Source organism: Paralichthys olivaceus, chromosome 11, assembly GCF_024713975.1.
Source record: "Paralichthys olivaceus isolate ysfri-2021 chromosome 11, ASM2471397v2, whole genome shotgun sequence".
Lineage (NCBI taxonomy): Eukaryota > Metazoa > Chordata > Actinopteri > Pleuronectiformes > Paralichthyidae > Paralichthys > Paralichthys olivaceus.
The window spans coordinates 14,245,497-14,269,593 of NC_091103.1; the positions used below are offsets into that span (position 1 = coordinate 14,245,497).

General features: G+C 39.2%; 1 protein-coding gene across 3 annotated transcripts; it reads right to left on the reverse strand.

Moving 5' to 3' along the window:
* Positions 1-4,085: 4,085 nt before the first annotated feature.
* gosr1 (golgi SNAP receptor complex member 1) lies at positions 4,086-23,541 on the reverse strand. 3 transcript variants are annotated; one of them, XR_011244515.1, is made up of 9 exons: positions 23,453-23,541; positions 22,697-22,808; positions 22,099-22,186; positions 21,463-21,570; positions 21,288-21,379; positions 15,277-15,351; positions 8,837-8,866; positions 5,273-7,099; positions 4,086-4,722 (listed from the first exon to the last, which is right to left on the reverse strand). XR_011244515.1 is itself a non-coding variant. In XM_020087898.2 (9 exons), exons 1-9 carry the CDS (start codon positions 23,484-23,486, stop codon positions 4,598-4,600), a joined length of 747 nt encoding a protein of 248 aa, XP_019943457.1. In that variant the 5' UTR covers positions 23,487-23,541; the 3' UTR covers positions 4,086-4,597. The 3 variants fall into 3 exon arrangements, 1 of the variants encoding a protein (XP_019943457.1); XR_011244516.1 differs by having other exon boundaries at positions 5,273-7,146; XM_020087898.2 differs by having other exon boundaries at positions 5,273-5,355.
* Positions 23,542-24,097: the final 556 nt, after the last annotated feature.

Here is a 24,097-nt window from a genome sequence, read left to right on the forward strand (position 1 = left end):
TAAATAAAGATGTACATTTTATAAAAATGTTTGTATGCCAAGTGGTGCTGGGTTTAAGACTGTCGCAATGGCTGCTTCGTTGGTACTTGGATTATCAGTGGAAACTCAAGGGGTCGATTAATTAAAGGGGACAGGGAACACATTTTTTTATATTTATTATAATTTTTTTTTTTTAACTTAAACAAATGAGACCAACTGCATGCCTGAATGTAGATAACCAATCTTCTGCCTTCGTTTTGACTGTTGTTAGTCGTCTCTGTCATTATGAAGGAGTCAGGGAGGCTGACAGGTTTGCACATGGAGGAGTTATTTGTGTACATTGTGAGTCCAGCCACTGTAGAATACATATTCCAACCCTCTGAACTTCTCCTCCTGAACCTTGCCTTGCTCCGGCAGAGACAGAAACAGATGCCGAACCTCCCACCATCTTTTAATTCCTTCTTTTTCTGTCTCACGCCCCCATTCTTCACCTTCAAACCTAAGTGGCTGCTTTAGTTCTGTCTCTTCTCCTTTATCTTCTCAAACTCTTTTTCTACCCTTCCACACACATCGCTCCCAATTCCCATTCTTACATTGTTATACATTGACTGTTAAATACCAATGTTTCACTGAATGTCTTTCTCTCTGCTCCTTGTATTGGTATGCAATGTATTTATATGGGAAAATATATATGCAATATGTACGCATGCTACGGGCCAAACCGGCTCACACATTTATTTTTTGTAAATGAGCAAGTCTGAGTTTGCCCAAGTAACAAAAAGCATTTAAAGAAACTCTCTTTAAAAAATTGAAGCACGACAGATCGCCTGTAATCGTCAATTTTATCAGAGACATCGCTGTGTTACGCCCCCTAGTGGACACACAGGACTGTTGTATTGACTCATCACAGGCTAATGCTGCAAGCACAGGTAATGCCACTGTGTAAGATCACGTAGTGCAGTTAAAGCCACAGCTTTTTTCGGGGAATTAATGCTTGTTTTTTTTTCTTACATGTGTAAAATCTAAATCAGGAATCATTTGGACTGAGTCCCTTTAATGTGACGTGATGACCATGTGTTGAGTTCCAGTTGTTCTTTCTTTAAGGGCTCGTACAAGTGACGCAAGAGAAAAACACCAGCTAATTAAGGACAGATGGGAAATGAAATTTGTCAGACTATGCAGCTAAAGTGATTCTGAATCTAAACATCATTAACATCAAAGCTGAACAACTCCAACAAGTATTAACTCAATATAGCACAATGTTTTGTGCAAAATGGGTTTACAGTATATCAAATGTCCATTCCAATTCATAGTTGTACATAAAATAATTACATTCTGTGTCCAAACATCTGAAAGCAGCAAAATCCAAAGATTCCTCATGTTTACGAAAAATGCAAGAAAAAAAAAAGAAAACGTCACATTACATTGCTACCAAATGACAACATATCTGTCATCACTGGAGATCACGCCACATGTGGTAGTGTCAATATTCAAATTGTCCATCTGTGACACTGGTGGTCAGGAGTCAACTGTCCATAGCCTATAAGCACTGCTCTGTCAGTAAAACAGTTCAAAACGTACATCTCATTTTGTATACGACTGTGTTTCTTTTGCAGTGTACTGTATGTGCCAGCTTTCATCTCTGTAGTGTACATTTTGCATGTCTGGAATAAATGTTACCATGCATGGCCCAAGTGTTGCCTCTTGACAATACTGTTTATGAGGAGGACGGAAATATGCAGAACTTAGTTTACAGGAGTTGCAGCCGTGTTAGCTGCTCGAAGTCGACAACAACACACAGCGGTGATTTGAAATTAATAATGATAATAAATATAAAAATTTTGCTATGTCATCTAAGTTTAACATTGTCCATTTAGATCTGAATACAACATACAGCTGAGGATGAGGGGAATGTCAAGTCCTGCAGGTGTTACATTTTTACCTGATAGGTAGGGGACGTAGGTGATGCTACAGGAAAAAAAATGGCAATCCGATTGATAGTAGTTGAAATCCCAGAATGACGTGACGTCTTCCCAAGAGTGACAGCGCCCCACCTCCTCCATGTTAGTGGACGAAACATGAACCAACCTAAAAAGTCAAATACCTTATTCATGTTAGGTAGTTCGTGTCACATTGCGTTAATTGTTCCTGCAAGTTTGGTTTTGATTAGTTATTTGATGCTAAATGAAGCAACAGCTGTGACTGACTCATGACTGGTTGTGTATCGGTGGGACCTGCTGTTCCATCTCCCGATCACTACTTCAGACTCTCCAGATGTGTAGGATGGCAGTGTCCATTTCAAGGACACTTTAGCTTTTTAATTCTGGATAGTGAGAGGAAGCAGAGAGTATCATCCCCATTTATATAGCCTATGGTTTTATATTTCTGGCAGCTGGCACGAGAGGTAAACTTGAGGCATCACCACAGACGGAAGGCTTCAGTCCACTGTGGATCATGCATGAACAAAATTTCAAGGCCATCCATCTGATAGTTGTTAAGATCTTTCAGTCTGGACCAAAATGATGGATTTGAATAACATACTTTCAGAGTCACGTGTGGGTTAAGGTTCGCCTGATGGTGAGGCCTCTTTTTAAACACCTGAAAAAGAAAATTATAAATAAATCATGCAGACTGTGGGTGATAATTGACCATGGTGATGATCCAAAAGAGGCAGAAACATCAAAAGTGCAATTTCCAACACTTACCTTACACATATTGAGGGAATAGACACAAACACAGCTGTAAGATGTGATTCTAGGAATACATTTGTAGATTTAACTTCTTTTATTAAGACTGAATGAAAGGTACTGATTTTGCTCCACGTTAAGGCTGCAGTGGATTGCACAATGATGACATAGAGCTGTTGCTTTTATTATCTAAACCCAGGATGTAGCTGTATAAACAGCAAGTCCTGATACACAATTGTGCCTCTGAGCACAGACACATCATTGATCAGGGCCGCCACAGGTACAGATGGGCGAGGAAAAAATTAATTCAATGAAGAATTCATGTCAGATTCTTTTACAGCCCCCTCCCTTCACACACACCACAGAGTGTAGTGGCCTGATGCAGCTCTGAAAACATGGCTGTGTGAGGGAACCTTAGTACAAACTATTAAAGGTAAAGTCTCTGACTGCTTTGGTTATAAACTGTTTTTCAAAGAGGTAATGGTGCCAGCCAGCAAGGAGACGTCCGATGCTTGAGTGTCAACCGAACAGCTACGATACACTTTAAAAAACAAACAAAACAAGGGGCATGAAAACTTTCAACGCTGGCGACGCTGATCATGGAAATCACGTGTAAACCAGTGTCTCAATTGAGTGAGGCCTTTGCAGCCCAGGCAGCCCACAACGACCGCCTACTTCGTGGGCAGCGTAGACTGTGTTCATCGAATTGGGACACAGTTTACAACTTTTATGTGATTTCAGGGGGAAGTGATAGAGGCTGTCATCAGACATCATCCCTGCTGTTCACTTGAAAAAAACAGGGCTTTAAATAGCCGTCTGATTTTCTTCACAGACACAAAGCACCAGACCGTCTTGTCTCAGAATAACCAGACTCGACTCGACCTTTCAAAGTGAGAGGACCGGGTGCTTAGTTCTGCTTCGGTGCTGTTCAGTTTGAGCAGCTGAAATATTCAGGAGCTGAATGTATCAGCACCTCTGCTGTCTACAGACATGTCTGAAACAAATGTAGTCCTCAACACACACAGGGGTTTCCTCCTGAAGCAAGTGAGATATTCTGGGAAACTGAAAGTGCTGTGAAACAGAAAAAGAACTCCTTTAACAATGTCAGATTAATTAAGTGGTTTCATTTGTGAGCAAAGCATCAAACAGAGGGAATGAGGACAAGAGACCAAATTTATCCTCTTCAGTGGATTCAAGTGAGACAAAAACACATTGATGGTTCTCACACAGCTGCCTGGATTTCACATTTCTACACAATATACCAATAGTCAGACTTTAACCTAGAGTTTAACCCTGTCCTCTCCCAAACCACTGAAATAAACAGAATAAGGCTTCAGAATGTTTTTCAAAAATTTAAATGTAGTAGAGAGCTGCTGTGCCCTCGTCACAGTTTATCTGACTCAAGAATGAGAGGCTCGATTCACATTTCAAATGATATATTTTGAAAAATTAAATGATTTATATGTATTAGTGTCACACACTATACTTGCACATAATGATATGAATAATTTATTAATTCACATTTTACAGCCCACAGTGAACTATCAATCCCACTCCATCAATTAAAAACGATCGATCAACTAAAATTCCTTCCACCAGTGAAAAAGAATTATGCATCACACACAGTCTCTTCACACTTTCAATGCCACAGACTCTCTCTCCAAGTGACTTATCAATAAAATTCTTCATAATCTAGTCTCGTTTGTATTTTTGGTCGCCGTTCCTGTTCCCGTTCTTGTTGGCAGAAGAGCATCCCAACCACCAGCCCCCACATCTGTCCCACTGCTAAATACAAGTTCAGTAGTTCATGCTGGTCAGATCTGTTCCTGTCCCAGACCTGGACCTAGAGAGTGTCTTTCTGCTCCGCGGGGTCCCACGCTATAAAGAGCCTATCGGTCCTGCTTCCTCAAAGATTTCACTGGCCCCAGCTTTCAGTGAAAAGCGTAGAGGAGAAGGAGAATGGTGCAGAGGCCGATCACTGAGCCGAGGATGAGGGAGTCCCGTCTCTTCCGCAGGTTGATTCGCTGGATGAGGTTGTTAATGGTGGGGAAACGGTCTTGGAGAGTCAAAAGTTAAGGAAGATGATGAAAATGTATATTTCTACTTAATATGAATTTGGAATTAGAATACACAGAACATAGACACCTTTTACAAAGTGGACACTGATTTGATAAACAAGAGTAGCACGACATCTTAGAACAAAGAATGCTGTTCATCATAAACTGTTTATAAAAACGGAACACATGACAGCTCCCCAAAAACCAAGCCAAAGCATCTTGATGGCCCCCTGGTGGCTGGCTGCAGGATACGCCATAAACCCACCTCCTCCATGTCAGTGGATGTAAGATGGGCAAAATTAAAGTTATAACACATTTCAAATACATTTTTCTTACAAGATGATTTCTGTCATTTTAGGTAGAACCTGTTAAGAAGTCATCAGCACAAGATGGCAGCTCTCATATTTTGGCTTCATTTCTGGGTAGTAGGAGAAAGTGAAGACGTCTTTATATACAGTCTATGGTTTCATATAGATCTCAATCTGGTGCATGCTTTCTTCAAGTTGGTTCCCCACAACATGCACACACTCTAAGCATCATGAAGGATACTGGCCAATGTGTTGACCCTGCTTTGAATGGATTTCAGCATCCCCCTTTGGGAGGTCATGTTCTCCTTGGTCGCCATGGCAATACTAAAAAAGACAGAATGAAACGAGTTGAGAGGTGACAATCCTAATAGTCAATAGTACCGTAAAGTACCTTTGGTTGCAAATGAGCCAACAACTTAATGGAAATTTAATTACACCAGGGGATGTTACAGGAGAAATGAGCATCAGTTCAAAGGGTCAGATGTGCGTTAAACTGTCACTGAGGACACAGTCACTTCAAATAATCAGTGCTTTTGGACAATATTCATTTTTCATATGTTGCAGCCTTGTGCTAAAACAAAAGAACATAATTTCCCCTCATCCATCGAAATGAAATACCCCATAACTACAGTGAAAACAGAAATTAAGACATTTAGGCATACTGAAAAATCACATTGACTTCGGGAAATAATTTCAGACCCTTTGCAGACACTTGGTTCTCTTGTGACCTTATAATCCTCCTGTACTGATTAAAATGGGTACTGAAAGACTACTTGCTTTGTGTATGGGAATCATCATGTACTCCTGCAGCTTTATGTGCACAGGTGTAAAAGGTAAAGAATTGCTGTGATATTGTACCATCATCTCTAACTGGGGCCTCAGCAACTTTTAGAGCAGGAAAGTTCAACCGGGCAGTTGGCAGGAAAAGTTTAAGGCTCTGTGGTATCTATTACACTAAATAATCAATAGGAGTTATTGAGCCCACTTTTGAGCCCATCACTTCGACAGAGGGATCAGGGTATTTGACTTGAGGGAAATTCAATCCAACAACCATTCCACATCCATCTGATCTACATGTATCTATCTAGAACATCTGAGGCTTTAAATCATGATTTACAGTTAGATGTATCAGGTGATAACAATAATCTAACGTTAACACGTAATACAAACAACATCTTGATAGCTTATTGAGATTTATTTCTTTAAACAACTGTTGCCAAGATGTATACTGAAATTAGAAGTAGTTCTAAAGATGAATTCTAATATATTTATGAATCTTTTAACACATGAATCTGTATCTATGGTAAGGACACTGGACAATCTCCTATACATCCACAAAATATTGATGCTCAACAAACAGTTGATGTAACAGATGTTTTCTTCGCTGCACACAGGATTATGTAACACCTGAACAGCAGGGTGACAACCACAGGGGACAAACTCCTCCCATCCCGGAGTGACAGAGCCCCACAGGAGGCAGATCAAAACAAGTAAATGAAAACACTTCGGGGTGTTCACTCTTCTGGATGATGAAGTTGATGAGCAACAGTCGAGTGTGTGTTTAATGGGCTACCTTAGGGACATAACTAACTAAAGACGAGTTAACTGGGGACTGTTTGTCCAATTGGGGCCAAGTCCCTGATTTTTGGGTCATTGGTTAAAGTTGGGTTAAAGATCAGTGGTGGGTATGTTTTGAGTAAACTTTTCAGGAAATAAATACCAGTCTATGAAAAGTCCCCCAAAAAGACCAGTGATGATGTGTGGTTTTTCTGTCAAATTTTTTTTTTTGGGACCAAATTACAGAATTAAAACCAGTCAATTGGGGACAGCTCCTCCAATCAGTAACAAACTGGTTTCTGGGTTGTGTGTGTATGTGTGCACTCGGTGGATGTCAGAATCTGCAGTGTGTAAGTGTGAGTGTGTGGAGGGTGGGTTGAGCGAGTGAGGTAATGGCATCTCCTGCGGGTGGAGGTTGCTGAGGGGACAATCCGCAGTCTTGGCCTGGATCAGTCTTTTGGGGATCATGTTCTCCTCAGTCAGGAAGAAAGGCTCTGCTGACTCCAACAACCTGGAAGAGCCTTTATCTCAGTGTGAACCAGCTCACGAGAATCAGAGCTGGAGAATAGAGATTCACTTCACACAGTTATAAGTGATAAGTCACTGATCGCTGCTTAAAAATGAACTGGAGAAGAAGGCTCAAGTTGTCAAAGAGCCTGTTGAGTGAAGTCAGTTTGTAATTATCATTTAAATCTAAAAATCACAAATTACAGGGTTTCTGCCAGTTTCAAAAAGTTAAATTTAGAACTTTTAAAGACCCATATAAGACCCTAACAAATGAAATGAATACCTTTGTCAAGTACAAAAAATGTGAAGGAATATCACAGTCCCAGAATTATTCACACTCCCCACATAATTGAATAGCAGGTGAAGTAACCTAAACCGTGAAAACACCATGTTATCTAACAAATTACAGGCTATCCATAGTTTTAGCCAAGTGTAGCGGTTCAGTGTTGATCTTGTTTAAGCTAATATTGGTATTGTTGAGACAGAACCACAACACATGGAGATAGTATAATCGATGCATGCTGCCAAAACATTTCTCTTAAAAATACAAATTATTTTAGAGCATACCTATTTAACATGTATTTTAATGTAGTCAAGACTTTTATGTCATTTTTAGACTTTTTACAGATACATTTAAGAGAAAAATCACAGCTAAAAAACCCCATCAGAGTAATGAGACAGACAATTTGCATAGCTTGTTTGTATAATCAATCTAAATAGAGTAAAGTACATTTTAGAAAAGTTATTCGGTATAGTAGCATCAGATGGCTGCTCAAGACAGTCCTCAGGGTACCATTGTTTTTATAGGGGCTGAAAATGTAAAAGGGAATTGATGGGGGGATGGAGGAGGTAACAATCTCAAACGAAGGACGTTAAACATGAAAGCAGCATCAATAAGGTGAAAAGAAGTACTGTGTCATCCAGGGTCGAGCGAGTCCTGTTCATTTGATGCACAGATTCAATTAAGTGACCAGCAGTTGGCGCAGTTACAAGCTTTTGATGTGAATGAAACTCGGGTAGTTGAATCATCAGTTCACAGAATGAGCGATGGCATTGACAAGTGAAGCGATAAAATTCAAGGTCCAAAACAAGACACATTAAAAACCCCAATTATAACTCCAGAGAAGGAAGCCAGTGACAGACATATAATGTTTGATGATAATAGGATGAATATAAAGGTTGGATAATATTTCAGATTCTGGATTGATTCTAAAATAATTCAGTGGTTATATATACTGTCCTGACTGCAACAGGAAATCATTTTCAGTTTGTTTGATCAGTAGTGCTGGCTGACTAGTTTGTCATTTCTTTATCAGCGGGGGCTGAGCCTCAAGGACACAGTTAGATTACAGATGTTATTATAGCAAACTGACGCAAAGAGATAATTTCTCTGAAATGAATTTGAAATATTTATAATAATGGAAGAAAACATAAACACAATACTAGGATTGAATTATCCAGGAAAAGAAGAGAAAAAAAAAAAAGTATTTTTAATTTAGAAAATTCCTGTTTTTCCTATTCATTTATAATGGCTATTGAAGGATGACATAAAATGGCAATTTTTTAACAGGTGTCAAATCCTTCAATCCAGATATCTAGGCCATGTTAGCTCCATGAGGATGTACACTGAATGTTTTGAGTCGAGTTCAGCAGGTAGAATAGACAATGAGGAAGGGTTGAGGGCTGTCACATGCAAATATATATATATCTTCCAATATGTGCAGGACAAGGCAGGTCTTACCTTATTGTGTCATCCATCAGTCTGTCTGAGCTATAGGTAGTGAGAGGAGGAGGGGGAAAAGAGAGAAGGAGGCTGGTTAGTTACTGATCTGAGGCAGGGTAGTAAAGTAAACCTGAGGGCAGTGGTCAATATCAGTTTCAGATTTGTAGTGATCAATACAGAGTTAACTAGCCCAGCGTTCTGATCACATTACTTGGGGAAACTGATCCAAACACAAAAGTCAATGTTGGTTCTGCATCTCAATCCTATCAAGCAGTAGCATTACATCAGTGTGGTCTCTGTGTGTATGTGCTACTCGTCCCTTTTAAAATCTTGCGTGAGTTATTTAACAACTAAAACAATATGTTAAAAACACAGCCTTTTAATTGCTGCACAAACTCTTTGGCTATCAGCATGAATTGTGTATCAATCTGAATTCATGCCATTTGTCACACAGAAAAAAAACTCAACAAACAGGCCCTGTTAATTTCTAGCATTAACACACAATGATCTATCACAAGTGAATATCTCGGAGCATCCGAGACACATTGAGAACACATTTGAGATCCAATCTCTCAAACAACATTCAGACATGGTCTGAGCCACACATATGCAGGTTGTGCAAAACATACAAAAAAGACAACTCAGTTGACATCTCCTGACGACAAATTTATAATGAAATAAAAATATTTTTGACACTTCCTGGTGATTCCCATATGTTGATTTATTTGTGGCGACACACCACAATATTCTAAATACACTAAATTCAGATTTAGTTTTTACCATTTGAAAATGCACAGTTTTTTTCAATTTTACACTTGTGCTTTGAGGTACTATGTTATAAAAAGAGGATATCTGTAATAATATCCAGCCTCACTTACATATGTACATGTGAGGGACAAAGAAACACATCACAAAACAATGTTGTCCCTTACAACACGGATATGAACTAAATAAAAAAATATTTAGGTTAATTTACAGACTTCAGATAATGTCACAAAAGTTATTTCAGGGCTATTGGCATTAGATTGCACTGCTGTATCTAATAAAGTGACCACTGATTGTGTATTACCTTCCACAGTCTGTGGTGTGTATGAACAGTTGAAAGGATAAAGGAGAAAGGTTTGGCAGTTGAATTTGGGGTTTTTGTGAAGCTTCTGCATGAAACATTGTGACTCTTTATTAATTGGTTTGTTTAGTATTCTCCTCATGGGAGTCTGGACTAAATAAACCCACAGAGGATTCCACCACTGAGATTCTGTATCTTAATCTTTTGCATAACGATCAAACAGGGAGTGTCAGATGTTTGCTTCTGACCAACAGCTAATACTGGAAGAGAGAGAGAGAGAGACAGAGACACACACACACACACACACACACACACACACCTTATGATGTAACACCAGTTTTGTGTCTCAGGTTGCTCATAGATAACAATGCTCTCAGCAGTTTCTTCGCTAATTGGAATCAATTTAGATAATGTTCCAAAGAAAAACCAAACCAAACAAACTAAATTGCAGGGATTGTATTTCGCATTCTCATTGTCATGCTCAATATGTGGTTTCTGTCCAGCCAATAGTGTTCTTATGTAGCCAACAAAAGGAAGAAGGGGGGAGAGGGGGGGGGGGGGGGTTCTCAATGCCTATCACTCTTTTTATTTATTAGATAACATGTTAAAAATGTCAAGAAAGATAGATGAGTGTCTCTTTACGTTTAATGGTTTGACTCCTCCCTGCCCTGCAACCGTCAGGGGAAAACATAACATTAAGCACTACATATGCACATGCATTGTTGGCAAGGATGTGAGCTAATCCAGCAGTTTATAGTAATCTGAAAGCCCTCAGAGTAAGGCTGTACAATATGATGATAGAAAAACATCTATTGTTTCATATTATGCTCTAGCACTTACTTTTCACATTCTATACAGCAATATTTTTCTTAATTTTGTTAGTGATATATGGTTTTCCACATGAAACAGATGTAGGCAGGAAAGCAACAGGAAGGCAACACAAAAAACATGGAGTGAATGTGACACAGAAGCAAATGTATGTATTTGTTGAATGTAAACTTTGGTCAGCATTTAGTTACCAAGGATTATAGGAAAGATATGAAGAATAGAGCACTACTTATATAATGGGAGTGTTGCGAGACTGAGACTGTGGACACTGCGAGGGACACTGGACAACCTACTGTTCTTGGATCACAGCTCACAGCTTGGCGGCCGTTTGTAAAAGCGTATCTGGTCTTTGTCACACAGAAACTGAAACGTTTACAGGAATAAAATCATTTGGTGAAACTGGCAGAAAATTCACAATGAGGACTGGCAGGCAGGATTGGTACAAATGGATTGTGGGAGAATGTGGGTGCAGCAAAGAACAATATAAATGGGTAATTGTGATGTACAAAAATAATAAATATATATTTTCCTATAATAAGGCTCATTCTAATAGTACCCTAACAACGGCTGTGTTGAATGTTGAAAGAATAGAATAACACTGTGGTGGACTGACATATAACTGAAAGAGAAAACAAAACCTTTAACTGTCTGTCTGCCAACATTGTTCACCTTATAAATCATGAGCTGAGCAGTGAAAAGAAGAGCGGCTGTGAGCTGAGGTGAGCCCTGATTCATGGAGGTTTTACACACAGGGTGGGGATGGGGGAAATGATTTATGTTTTGTTCCCTCCCTCCATCATCAAGCCTCAGCAGAAGCAGTGTCACGTTCATGTATATTTGCACCAGTGGGTTCCTGCCTTTTCTCCTGGTCAGTGGTGTTTTTGCTGCAGTCATTAAATTGCTAATTAGCTCCAAGCTAATTGCCTTTCCCAATATGATGAATAAAGCCACCCTGCCCACAAGCTTCCTTGCTTTTTCGTTCCATTCCATTTGTTGCTCACATGCATGCAGCCATTTTCTGTTTGCTTTCGCTACGACTAATGGCAAAATGTCTGCATTGGTGTTATGCAAGTAGCACTCCAAGTAACAAATGACTTCTAAGTTTTCTGCTGACTTATCATTTATTACACAATTTAATTGGTATTGTGAAAGAAAACCCCTGAGAGTAATGCTCTGTCGGGTTGGCTGTATGAACAATTTGAGGCAATCCACCACGTAAACTGAAACATTAATAACTTGGTCATGAAAGCAGAAAAACCCTTACAGACAGCAAACCGTGTCAGTAAAAAGCAGATGAGATTCTTATTCTTTTCTTTAGAGTAAAGCTGCTTTTCACCAACCTTCATGGATAATTAAGCACAAGATAGAAGACTTCTTCCCTAGAGATGCAAAAAAATGGACTGTGGTGAATAGACAATCGGTAACAACTAGTGAACTGGGAATTGGACGTGTACCATTTCAAAGAAGAAAAGCAGATATTTGAAAACCTGCCACTTTCATCCTGATCACAATCATCACAATTGTAAAACCAGAGTTAGCAAACAACTGATCGCAACAACATTCAGGTAATCAAAGCCACAAAAGTAACAGGAGAACAAAAACCTGCATGACAACATTGTTTAGGTAAGGTTCATATTTGCCCAGTCAAATTAAATTGAATAGCATGTGTTGTAATCGACAAGAGCTATTCCTCCATTTTGGTTTTGACAGTTCTGCTGTTAGGGCTGTCATACAACTGCGACTGGACAGCAGGGACAAAACACTACGGTGATTTCGAACATTTTGCTGCTCAATCAGCGAATATAAATATATAAATGACCAGCAAAACACTTTAAAGCCACTGAAGTAAATTACAAGAAGGCACCTTCCTTCACTGGATCTAGATGATCATAATGTCTCGATCTCAATCTTGATAATGCCCTCTAAGGAAAATGCAGTTCAATAGATCATTATAGATTGCCACATATGAGCAGTGAACATGGTTAATGCAATCAACTAAAGTTGTGCCACTCAAAGTACTATAAAGTTCTGACCTCTTTGTCAGCTGGCTTAGTGGCTGACATTTTTCTTCTTAATCGGCAAGGAGTGAAGCAGAGAAATGATTCAGATCTAAAATGGCCAAACACTTTTCATATTATGTAAACTTCTAACTGAACCGCTAAATCTTCCGAACTGAGACCAAACTTTGGTCAGTCTGAAAGCTCAGGGCAGCACTTCACCCTGACAAACCCTGATGAACCCTGTTGGCAATCAACTGGATGTGACAGGCATGTTCTCCACAGCAACTGCTGATGTTCATTTGTTTGTCTTGATGACAAATAAAAACATAGAGCCAACACACCACGATATGCAAGGAAATACATGTATATGTCAATGTGAGGTGCAAATTCCCTTCACTTCACTGTTTGACAGGAAGTCCTTATCTAGGTGGCCACTGCCATTAGAGCTGGTCCAGCATGAACATTTAATGGACTTTCCCCTCCCTCCGTCCCTCCCTCCCTCCCTCTAGTTTATTTATGAACACTGACCTTTATGGCCTTAAGAGATGGAAAAATAGATACTGGTATGTACGGAGAGAAAGAGATTTCACTGCGAAAACAGCATCAACAACACTTATGGTCGCTCTAAAAGCTAAACCGCGTCAAGTTAAAGTTAACATTAGGGATATAACGATTCTAAAAATCCATGGATCGATTCAGATCTTGATTTTAAATTGTAACTCTTGTATCTCGTCATATCCAACAAGACAGCTTTCAAATCTAATATGTAGGGAACTCTGACCACACAATGTTCATCAGTGGCAGCAAAGACTACGGTGGAGGCTTCTTGAAAAATTAATCCCGGCATCTGTCTGATTAGGTTCTGCTGAGAATGAAAGCAAGTTGGCAAACAGGCCACCCACCACAGTCATTTGTAGATTGACTGGCAGTGTCTTCTTTTTTTTGTTTGTTCAGAAATGATTAGTCTTAGGTGATCGGTCTGATCAGTCTGGCAATGCTGGTACCATCACTTGCCAAAATATTTGACACGCACGCACGCACGCAATCACGCACGCACGCACGCACACCCACCAAAGAGCATTTTAGCCAAAATCTCTCAAGTAGTCAAGTCAGACTTCAGACCACTGCTCTGACCACTAACACATTTGAGCGCTTTTCTCCTCAGGGCGTCTTTCCTGATTTATGGCTGTAAGAGGATCAATCAGGGTAACTTGATCTTTATCTCCAATCCCCTCTATCTCCTCCCATCTTTGTCATTGTTCTGGGGAAGCCCTTTAATATGTTTTTGTTTGTAATGAGATAATTTCATTATCAATATCCTGTTTAACTCTGCTGGAGTGGCACGAGAGCTTAACAGCTGGTGCAGCTTCCTGCAACAATGTTCTCACTTCATGTTTGGTTTGAACAGGAGCGTTTCACCAAACCAAACTGACCAAACTCCCAAAAAAAACATGAAACATGACAGTGTCTTCAACCAAGCCTAAAATTATGAAGGTTTTGGCAAAAAGGTATTGTGTCATGGGGCCTCATTAGAGGTTTCGATCCATGGCAATATTCTAGTCTCTGGCTGGTTAAAGATCAAGGTGGCTGTTACATCAAAGAAGAAAAAGAATTTCCCTTTTGAATGCTGTATGTCAGAAACACCTCCAGGGAATAGTTTAATATTTGCTACAAATTTTTACTTGGACTCACGGATGAACTGATAAGACTTTAGTGGTAAAAAGTCAATGACACTGTGAACATCTTTGGTACAAAGGCTCAAAGATGAACTGATTTTTTTAACATTTTAAATATTTCTCTGGGACTGGGAGTTATTTTATTAGACTGAGTTGTTTTTTTGTACTTTCCAGGTGTTCGTGTTGTTGAGTAAGCTCTATACAGTGCATGTATATATTTATACATACCAGGTATGTCCATATTATAAGCTGGGCTCCTCAAACCTGTGCAATGTTTTTGTTGTGCAAGTGTATGTACTGCTGACATTTAATTTTACTTTCCACATGGGGTGCTTCTCACACACACAGGTACACACAGATTTTGCAAACTTTCCCGTCTCATGCTGTTCTGCGGTGCTTGAGAGTCAGCCAAATAACAGAAGGACACTAATTAGGTTGCTGGCAGATCATGGTTTGTCATACTGTGTCAGTATGAATAAGTATACCAAACTTTTTGCCACATAAAAAGCAAAGCCATGTCATAGAGAATAAAATAAAATTGAAGACCCCACCACCCCAATTCTGCCCCATCTGATACTTTCTGATAAGCAAAGCACAACTGAGTTTAGTTTTAACTACTAATGAAACCACTTAGATACAATCAACTCTATTTTCTCTATGCTAAATTATACATCAACCTCTAGATAAAAGAATGCAATGTAATGAAAACGTCTCCCATCTGTTTGAAAGTAGAAGCATACAGAGATGAAGTACTGAGGAGTGGGAGAGCTTCAAAAGCCACAGCAATGGTTTCTACAGTTACCAGCTTTGTTTTCCTGATGTGAATTTTAAACCTGGAATATTGATACATTCAAAATCTTAAACTTGGCAAAGTTACTGGAGTCTTACTTTCTCAGGTGTTCATGCTCCTTTAGAAACAGCTCTGTTCTTCTGTTGTTGACCCCGGAGCCGCTCTTATAGGTCCTGGAAAGGGAAAGCAGATACATTATTATAAATTAAAAATTCCTTCGGAAAGATTAGAAATACCCACAGAAAGGACAAATATCTTGAGGTGATCTTTTATTTTAACGTCTGTTATCCTACTGAACAAACAAATGTGTATGTATGTGCTTTACTACGTGGGCAAAGGTTTACACTACAGGCTCAATCATTTGCTGAATTCATTGCATTTACTGTCACATTCACTTTTTTCCCCATTTTATCAAACCAGGTGCTCTGCCTTCTAGCTAAAGTTAAGAAAAAGATTAAAGAAAGTGATCAAACAACATTTGGTTTTAGGGGAATGTGACAGCAAAGAGAAACAATAAGAGAACAGCACTTTTTTTTTTTTACATCCAGACAATGACGCAAGTTATGTCATTGAAGTCAAAAACATTGCATAGATCCAGACTTCACAGCCACAGCTCAGACAGCTCCAACTACAGTCTTCTGACAGATTGAGCTGACAGTTGTTAAACATGGTTGAGTCCTTTTGATGAGGAGCCAAAACTCTGACACGTCTGTTCACAAAAACTCTTGATGTGGATGTAAATATATCAATACCCTGAAGAACATTTATTCAAAGCTGTACTTGAGTATAATTTTGAGTTTACTGGAGTATCATACTTAATACTTCCATTCCATTCAAACTACACTGTAGAAGAAATGATTGCTCCCTCTACTCCCCTACAGTTACTGGACATCTTTACTTTCTTGTTAGTTGAAAGATGAAACTTTTACAAAATGAATAATACAGCAAGCTTTTAAAATACAACACACTGTTTAAGAACTTTTTTGGTGTTTTCCAAAAAAGCAGTGTACTGTCAGAGTCACATTTCAGAGGGCTCCAAGTTGCTCATGGCTTTTTCCCTTCAACCTTCAACCTTCTCACATGATTTTATTTTGTGTTCAAAGTATCCAACATTCCAATCCAAAAATTATAAAACTGACAACAGATTTGTGTTTCAAAACTTCTTTGTTCCTCCCCTATTAATAATTTCACCAGCCTTTAGATTTATCTTGGCAAAACTATACTTTAATATTTTAATTAGCTCCACCTCTAGAAGCCTCTATCATATGGCAGACCGCCCCAATGTGACAGCAATCCCTGTACTTGCTTTACAGTAAAAGCCTCCTGTGGTTCACCAGTGGAAAGCTTTTAATGTGAAGCAGCAGCAGGAAATATTCAGTTTGCATTAGGAGTAACTTAACACAGCAAATACAGCACCAGAATGGCTGCTGTCGAGCAGAACAGAAAACAGCACAAGCAGTGTGTGTTAGTTGAGAGTAAGAAGAGGTGGTAGAGGAGAACGAACAGCAAGAGCTGCCAACATAGTGAAAATAGAATAAAGCAAAAGTTATTTTTAGTCACCTGCATGACCACATATGTTGAACCTATGAGCAAAAGTATGTCTTGGATGGGCAGAGTCATCTTGTTATTGAGCAGAGTCATAGCAAGACAGCCAAGTTCTCCCCTGTTATGTGGCAGCAAGGAAAATGAAAAAATAAAAAAAATAAAAATCACAGCTCAGCATGTTACAATCCTGGCTAAAAATGCCATACTGAGCTTGGACCGACCTCAACAGGCTGGGTTACTCACTCTCTGGTCTTCTAACCCTCCCTTTAACTCATCAACTACCCACTTCAACTGAAGGATTTAAACAGCCATAAATAATTAACATGGAGAGTATAGGAGCAGAACCACTGACTCAACAAAGAACCATTAAGTTACCCGTTATTCAGTGTAAAATAATGTTTAAAAAAATGTTAGCGTCTGAATTACATTTTGTAAATGGGCACCACATCTGAAAGATGTTTCAGAATGAGAGTGTGAGGGTTTTAAAGTGGTTGATAAAACATTGATTGCATTATCTTTGTAAGAGACCACTGATTCTATCCACAAATTGACAGCACCACACAACCCCAGGTTAGTAAAAGAGATCTGAGCGATTTGCTAGCAAAGCAGTCAAAGTTAATGGATGGCTTGTTATACCACTCACAGAGTAAACACATCACGCCACCCAGTCTCTTTCACTCTTTCATGCAACTCTAGCTCTCAGCATCCATGAGCAGCTGACTCCCAGCTCTCTCCTGGGTTTCTGGTCATTTAACAGCCCCACCCTGGTGCTGGGAGAGAATGAGATAGAGAACAGGGAGGAGGAGGGGGACCTGTGTAAGAAAAGAGTCTGCACACACATATACCACAAACATCCTACCCCGCCCAGATAACTCGAAGCGGTCCAAGAGCAAATGTGCCTACTTCATACCCAGTGCACCATTCAGAGCCACTGAATGGAAATACTATATTCAGTGCACACACAGCACACTCCACAGTGGCTGCCTTCAGCCCGGGCTGCATGGCTGTCCCATCGCCAGGGCTGATGCTTTTGTGGGGCTAGAATTGCCTGTAGTGACAGCTTCCTCACTCTATAGCAGTGCTGTTTAAAAGGGCACCAAAGACAATCACATGGTTAGCTGTCATTTTTGTTGCAGGCATTTTAAAATGAGAGCATGAGCAGAGGGAGATTTAGGTCTGAGCTCAACTCAGCTCCATATAACTGTTATAAATGGCACAAGAAATGTATACGTGCATGTGTGTGTGTGTGAATATGTTTCGTTGACAGGGCCTGCAAGCTCTCTCAAATCTTGTAGCCCATTGCAAATTAAGGCATTTGCACAAATTAGACTATGTGCACTATTTCTTTTAATTGGTGTGGATTTTTGTGTGTGTGCATTGTAAACAACTTTAATACGCATAAACATCTACAATGAACAGCTTCCTGGCCATGTCTACTTCATGCCCAAGATCTCTACTGCCCTCTACCTGACGAAAAGGAGAAAATGCTCAGCCCTGACAGACATACATCCCTTTATCAATGACATATTTCAAAACTGGGTGTGGGTGGACACACATTTGAACTGGCCATCATATTTTGCTTTTCAAACACAATATATTCTGTAGTGTAATATAATGGACACTAGTATACGGAATTATATTGTTATGCTGCTGTTATGATGGAGGTCCTTACTACACTGCTCAAGCCAAAAACTGACCGGTCTCAGACTTAATAATCAAATAGTGAATAGTGTTTGGGTACATATTGTTTTTCAGAAGAAACTGTCTCAAGTAAATCATGACTCAACTCATTGCACTGTCCCGTAACAGCAGCCATTGTAATTCTCTCACCTATGAGCTCAGATGCTTCTCTCATTAGCAGCCCCCAGGCACATTAGTCATCGTTAGGCTGAGCACAGGGTCAACAACACTGGCTCATTTCTATGCATTACAATCATCAGCACTGAGCTTATTAGAGGGGTCAGTGGAACTCCTCAGCGGGGTTACTTAATGAGAGGATTGAATGAACCGTTGCATGTAGTGCTGACCTCATGGGATGTTACTGAGGAGATGCAAAGTTCAAATGTGTTTGCTTGGGTGCAGCGTGACTTTGAATTATCAAAAGATAAAGTCTGTTGTGTAAAAGAAAAGATGGTTAAAAACATAAAGGAACTTAAAGGTTATATTTATATGTGGATTAGGAATTCATTTGCTCATACATGTCTTTCACAAACTATATTCACCAACTTACAGATTCATGCCTCTGCATAAGAGTCAAGATATAGGAAAAATGGTCCATTCTTCCCTTCTGTTCCTGACTCTAGTGTTTTATGACTCTAGTGTGTGTGTGTGAATCTGACCTTAAACCATTTCCAAATAAATGGATTTGATTCATCATTTTATCCCATACATTTTCTTACAATCAGCATATGCTTCAGTTATGGCCAAAATGTCATGTTGAGAGGTAACAGTGACCTTGACCTTAGAAGACAAAATTACAATCAGTTCATCTTTGAGTGAATAACACATAATGCCTCCTGTTGCTGGCACAAATATGCATGATAAATACTGAGACAACAACATTATCATTCTTAAAACGTGGTGTTAATGGGATCCTACTTACTATTATACTAATAACAAGAACTAGAATTGGACTCAGTAAAGATCACAACTCCGCCAAGGCTCGACAGTCCCCTCATGAAACCACATTTTAATGCACTAGATCCAGATTTGTATTTGGATCAGCACCAAACTGCACACAAACATAAATATCTGCCCCCTAAGCATGTTCTACCATGACTTATACCACATCCTACCACTAAGTTTCATGGTAATCAGTCCAGTAACAAAAAAGAAAGAAAAAAAAAAAGGACAGAAGAACACAGATGAAAAAATATTCTCCTCGGCGGATGTAACAATTTTAGAATATAGGACAATAATACCAGTAGTACTACATTAAATAGATAATAGTCTAAAGAGGCACTTTAGTCAACGTGGGGAAAGGAGCCGCGTTTATATCCCGAAAATCTTCCATGTGCAAATTCATCGATGACCACATGTAAAAATAGATTTTTAACGGTAAAAAAAACGATGAAAATTTAATTCAGTAAATCAAGCCTTACAAGCTACCATGAAACAAACACACTTGGGGCTCAGCTCCATTTTAATTTTGCATTATGTGAGTCTAATCGGAAATAATGATCTAATACAGTGACTGTGAGGTCTGTGGAACGTGTGTGCCTGCATGAGGCAGCCGCATACCATTTGCATAAAGGATGGATGGAGGGGGATCAATAGGAATCCTGCAGTCCTCACCGTTAACTCTCCACTGCGTCTTATAGATCAATAAGCCATTACAAAAAAACGACAAGAGTCATGGTCTGGGGGAGCTTCCATCTTCCATCTCATTTCAATACACTGACTCACAACTGAGCCAATCTGAGGAGAGCACACACTTTCTCAATACAAGGCCAGAGAGCCCATAACTCTTCTCCAGTTTTAATAACCAACATTTTTCAAGAGTGTGCCAAGTGGAAGTCAAGGTTCAACTGTCCCTCTAAGGAATAAGGTTTACAACACAACAGCACTATGAATAATACTTTACAGTTTTTATTCTTCCATGGCCGCTAACAGCTTTTTACTGACCGTCATGAGATGCAGTGCCTAAACTGAATAAACAGAAAACTATGCTGACAGTGTTCTTATAATCTGGATCATATTGGCTTCAATACAAGACAATATTTTTTCTAAATGGAGAAAACATTTAAAAATGGAGGTTGTCTTATATTTCACAAGCAAAGAATTATGTATAAATTCATTACAAAAGATATTCTTTTCGAACAGAGCGACTACCAGTGGAACTATTGTCTTTTGTAGTGATGCATTATGGGTCATTTGTAGCCGTAAAGTTGCAACCTTTGGTACATTTTTTCAAATCTGTCTAGAGAGTCTGTCTGTGTTTGGTCACTCCACTTTAAACCAAAGGTTGGTGTATTATGTTCTGCTGCCACAAAGGAAATAAATTCGTGACAAGTGAAAGGACTTTTTAGTGTCTCCTGACATCTTTACTACAGAAATTAAGTGAAGAGGGAAGCTGTCAAACAGCCAAGAATTTACTCAAACTGTTACAGCTTTACACAAAAAGAGTAAAATGTTAAAAATGTAAACCTTTAGAGAAAATACTGATGTAAAAGTAACTCAGTTGTCTAGACTAGTGGCAGCTCTCTCTACAGCTGTCTAACTGGCACGCTGTCAAACACTGTTACAATATCATATGGTTCAGGGTGGATCAGAAAACTGCATTCAAATCTATTCCCTTTCATTCTTGCTTTAGCAGTTTGCTCATTAATTCACAAAAATGCGGAGATGACTTAAGGGCATATCACTCACTTCATCAGTGAACATACTTGTTTCACTTTTCTTCTTACCAATGTGAGTGAACACAACACAACACAACACAACACAACACAACACAACACAACACAACACAACAACCTGTGTTCTATTGTACTTTTACCAGTCAGTACATATTATACATCTTACAACATATTCCATACTACACATGCTGGTGTGAGTGAGTACTTACTCGATGTCTTTCCTGACGGACCCGAGCAGGTCTTCTCTCTCTCGTATGGCCAAGAAGTTTCCTTTGGTTTTGTGGAATTCATGTGTGTAATCCTGAGAGTTAAACAATCATGAAAATGAAGAGTATTGAAAATAGAAGGATTATAGAAACATTTTAATGGAATCTGAGGCCAAACCTGTAGGATGTCTCTGTGTCTCTGTAGCGTGTGCATGAGTGCGGCATTGAGAGAAGACGTTCCTGGGGCATTGGTGTACTCTGCCATCTTGTCATTCACTGCAGTTAACTGACAGAGAGATGCAGAATAAATGGGTAGCCACACCAATGGAAAAGATACATGCAGAACAGTCAGCAGACAAGGTTAAAAAAAACAAAACAAACAGAAACATGAATCTGAATACAACATGGAGCAAAACATCATAAAACTGTGCATGTTAGGTTACATTTTTTCACAATTTGAATGTAATGTCTATATCATAGGAATGTCTTTCATGTTCAATATTTAAAGTATGGAACACGGTACAAAAAACACATCCTTTTGGAGTCCAAACTAGATGATTTCTCTATTAAAACACAGCCATTGTTTAGACTTAATATTTTCTATTTGCATCATTGCCTTAAGAAATTATAGGATGAACGGAAGAATGTAGAGTTTTAAGTTGAACTCAAACGTATTTAATCATTCTGTGTCCAATATTAAGCCACATAAAGAAGCAGAGTCAGCTGTTTGCTTTTTGCTCGTTGAAAGACAAGAACCCTGACATAAATCCAGTGCTGTCGCTTACCATCCACTGGCCCATGAGAATTTACTTACTTTGGCCAGCAGCTGTTCAATCTCCACTGACATGGTTTCAAACATCCTGTCCTGGGTAGAGTTGTTCAGCAGTGGGGTGGTGTCTGACCTTGAAGAGTCGAATCAAAGAAAGAAAAATAATTAGAAAAGCTGTTTATATGAACTCATTTCAATTGAGATAAGTATAATCTCTTCGGGATGTTCTGGGTTGACCCTGGGTCTGAAGTAAATGATATACAGATGACAGATTTTAAAGAATCAAAGTTTGAATGTGCTACAGCTCAAAGTTTCATCTTTACAGCTTGTGTGAATAGTGTCTTAGTTGTAAAAAAATCAACGTGTGATAGTGTTATGATATTAAGATCTACATCTGAAAGTTATCCCTCATTATCTCACTTTACAACTCTTAACTGTGAAAGCAAACTTCCACCACTATCTCCAAACCCTGTCCCTTCATGATCTTTGAGATTCTTCATTAAATGTTGGAATAATATTTGTGTCATTAAAAAAAAACAAAATATATTGGAACATCTCATGCCCTGTATGACTGTGAATGTAAACTGACTTAAATCTTAAACTGCTGTAAACTCTGCAGGTGTGACAGAAGACTTAATCTCACGTGTCTGATCTGCGTCCATCCCTGGAGCTGCTGTAGCTGGTGCACAGTTTACTGAAGGAGACCAACTTCAGGTCAAGTTCATTCTCCAACTGTCGGGCCTGCTTTCGCAGGTCTGAAACACACACACACACACACACACACACAAAACAATTTAACACTCACTGGAGGAAAGTAACCATGTGCATTTACTCAATTTTAATGTTATGCAACTTAATACTTAAACTCTGCAACAATTCAGTGGAGAATATTGTATTTCTCTCCTCTATATGTATTTTGTCGCTGTAGTTGCTAGTTACTTTGGATATCATAATTTACGACAACTATGTTTGGTGTCACATTAAGGATTTTATAGTAGAAGATGTGATCTTTCTTCTAAGGATGTGTGCTAAAACAATATCAATCAGTCATTGCAACATAATTGTCATCAATAGCAACATAACGACGGTTTAATATATGAATGGATATATAACTTGTGCATTGTGTTCATTCACATCTAATGATTTAACTCAACTTGTACCGAGCTGCTTCACGCTGTGAAGAGGCCACACTGATTCAACCAGTAACTTACGCGGCGACGTGTTAGCCACCGTTAGCTTAGCCCGCCGTTGTAGATGTGTACGCGTTTAAACCTTTGACCTATGAGACTAACATGGCGGCAGCTGCGCTCACGAACACACTGTTAACAACATGAAAAGTCTCCCGGGCGGTGTTGTAGAGGGTGTCGTGAGTGATATGAGTCTCGTGTGGCTCTCATACCTTCCCAGTAGTTGCTGCTTCCTAGTCCTGCCATCTTTGTTGTTCTGCGACGTCACTAACTTCCGGGATGTGTCACGTGTCAGTAGAAGACGGTGCATTTTGAATAATGGTTTTGTCGCCCTCAGCTGAGTCTGTCAGGTAGTACACCACCTGAACTCTACCTGTACCCTCAACTGAGGCTGTCAGGCAGAACACCACGCAGACTGCATGCACCAGTGCTAAAGATAGAAGTAAGTATTTCCTACACAATTCTGTCACTGAATGATCTCTTAGAATACAGCTCTCACTGTTTCATTGTCAAGCTAAGATAAGCTAAAAGATGTGAAAAACAAAAAGGATCAAACAACTTTCAGTGTCATTTGAACAATTGCATGAGTATCAGTAGCCTTGATTGAGTTAATTGACTTATGTAGCTTCTGCACACTTTTGTTCTCCTACAGGGAAACGTTCAGAATAGGCATGTGCACAGTGAAATAGAAACAATATTCAGACAGTTCAGGTATAACCAGTACACAGTATTGTCCTGTAGTAATTATAAAGTGCAGTAGTGCAAAGATTTAATGCGACAAACAAAAATACAGCACAAAATACATGTACTTGGTGCTTTGCAGCCTAAACGTTGGTTTAGCTGTGAGTACAGTACTC

Coding starts and splice junctions, on each gene's coding strand:
- gosr1 (XM_020087898.2), bottom strand. CDS start 23,486: ATGGCAGGACTAGGAAGCAGCAACTACTGGGAAG. Junction 22,809..23,452: donor AAGCAGCAACTACTGGGAAG/GTATGAGAGCCA, acceptor TGTGTGTTTCAG/ACCTGCGAAAGCAGGCCCGA. Junction 4,723..5,272: donor CAGGGTCAACACATTGGCCA/GTATCCTTCATG, acceptor TGACTCTCCAAG/ACCGTTTCCCCACCATTAAC.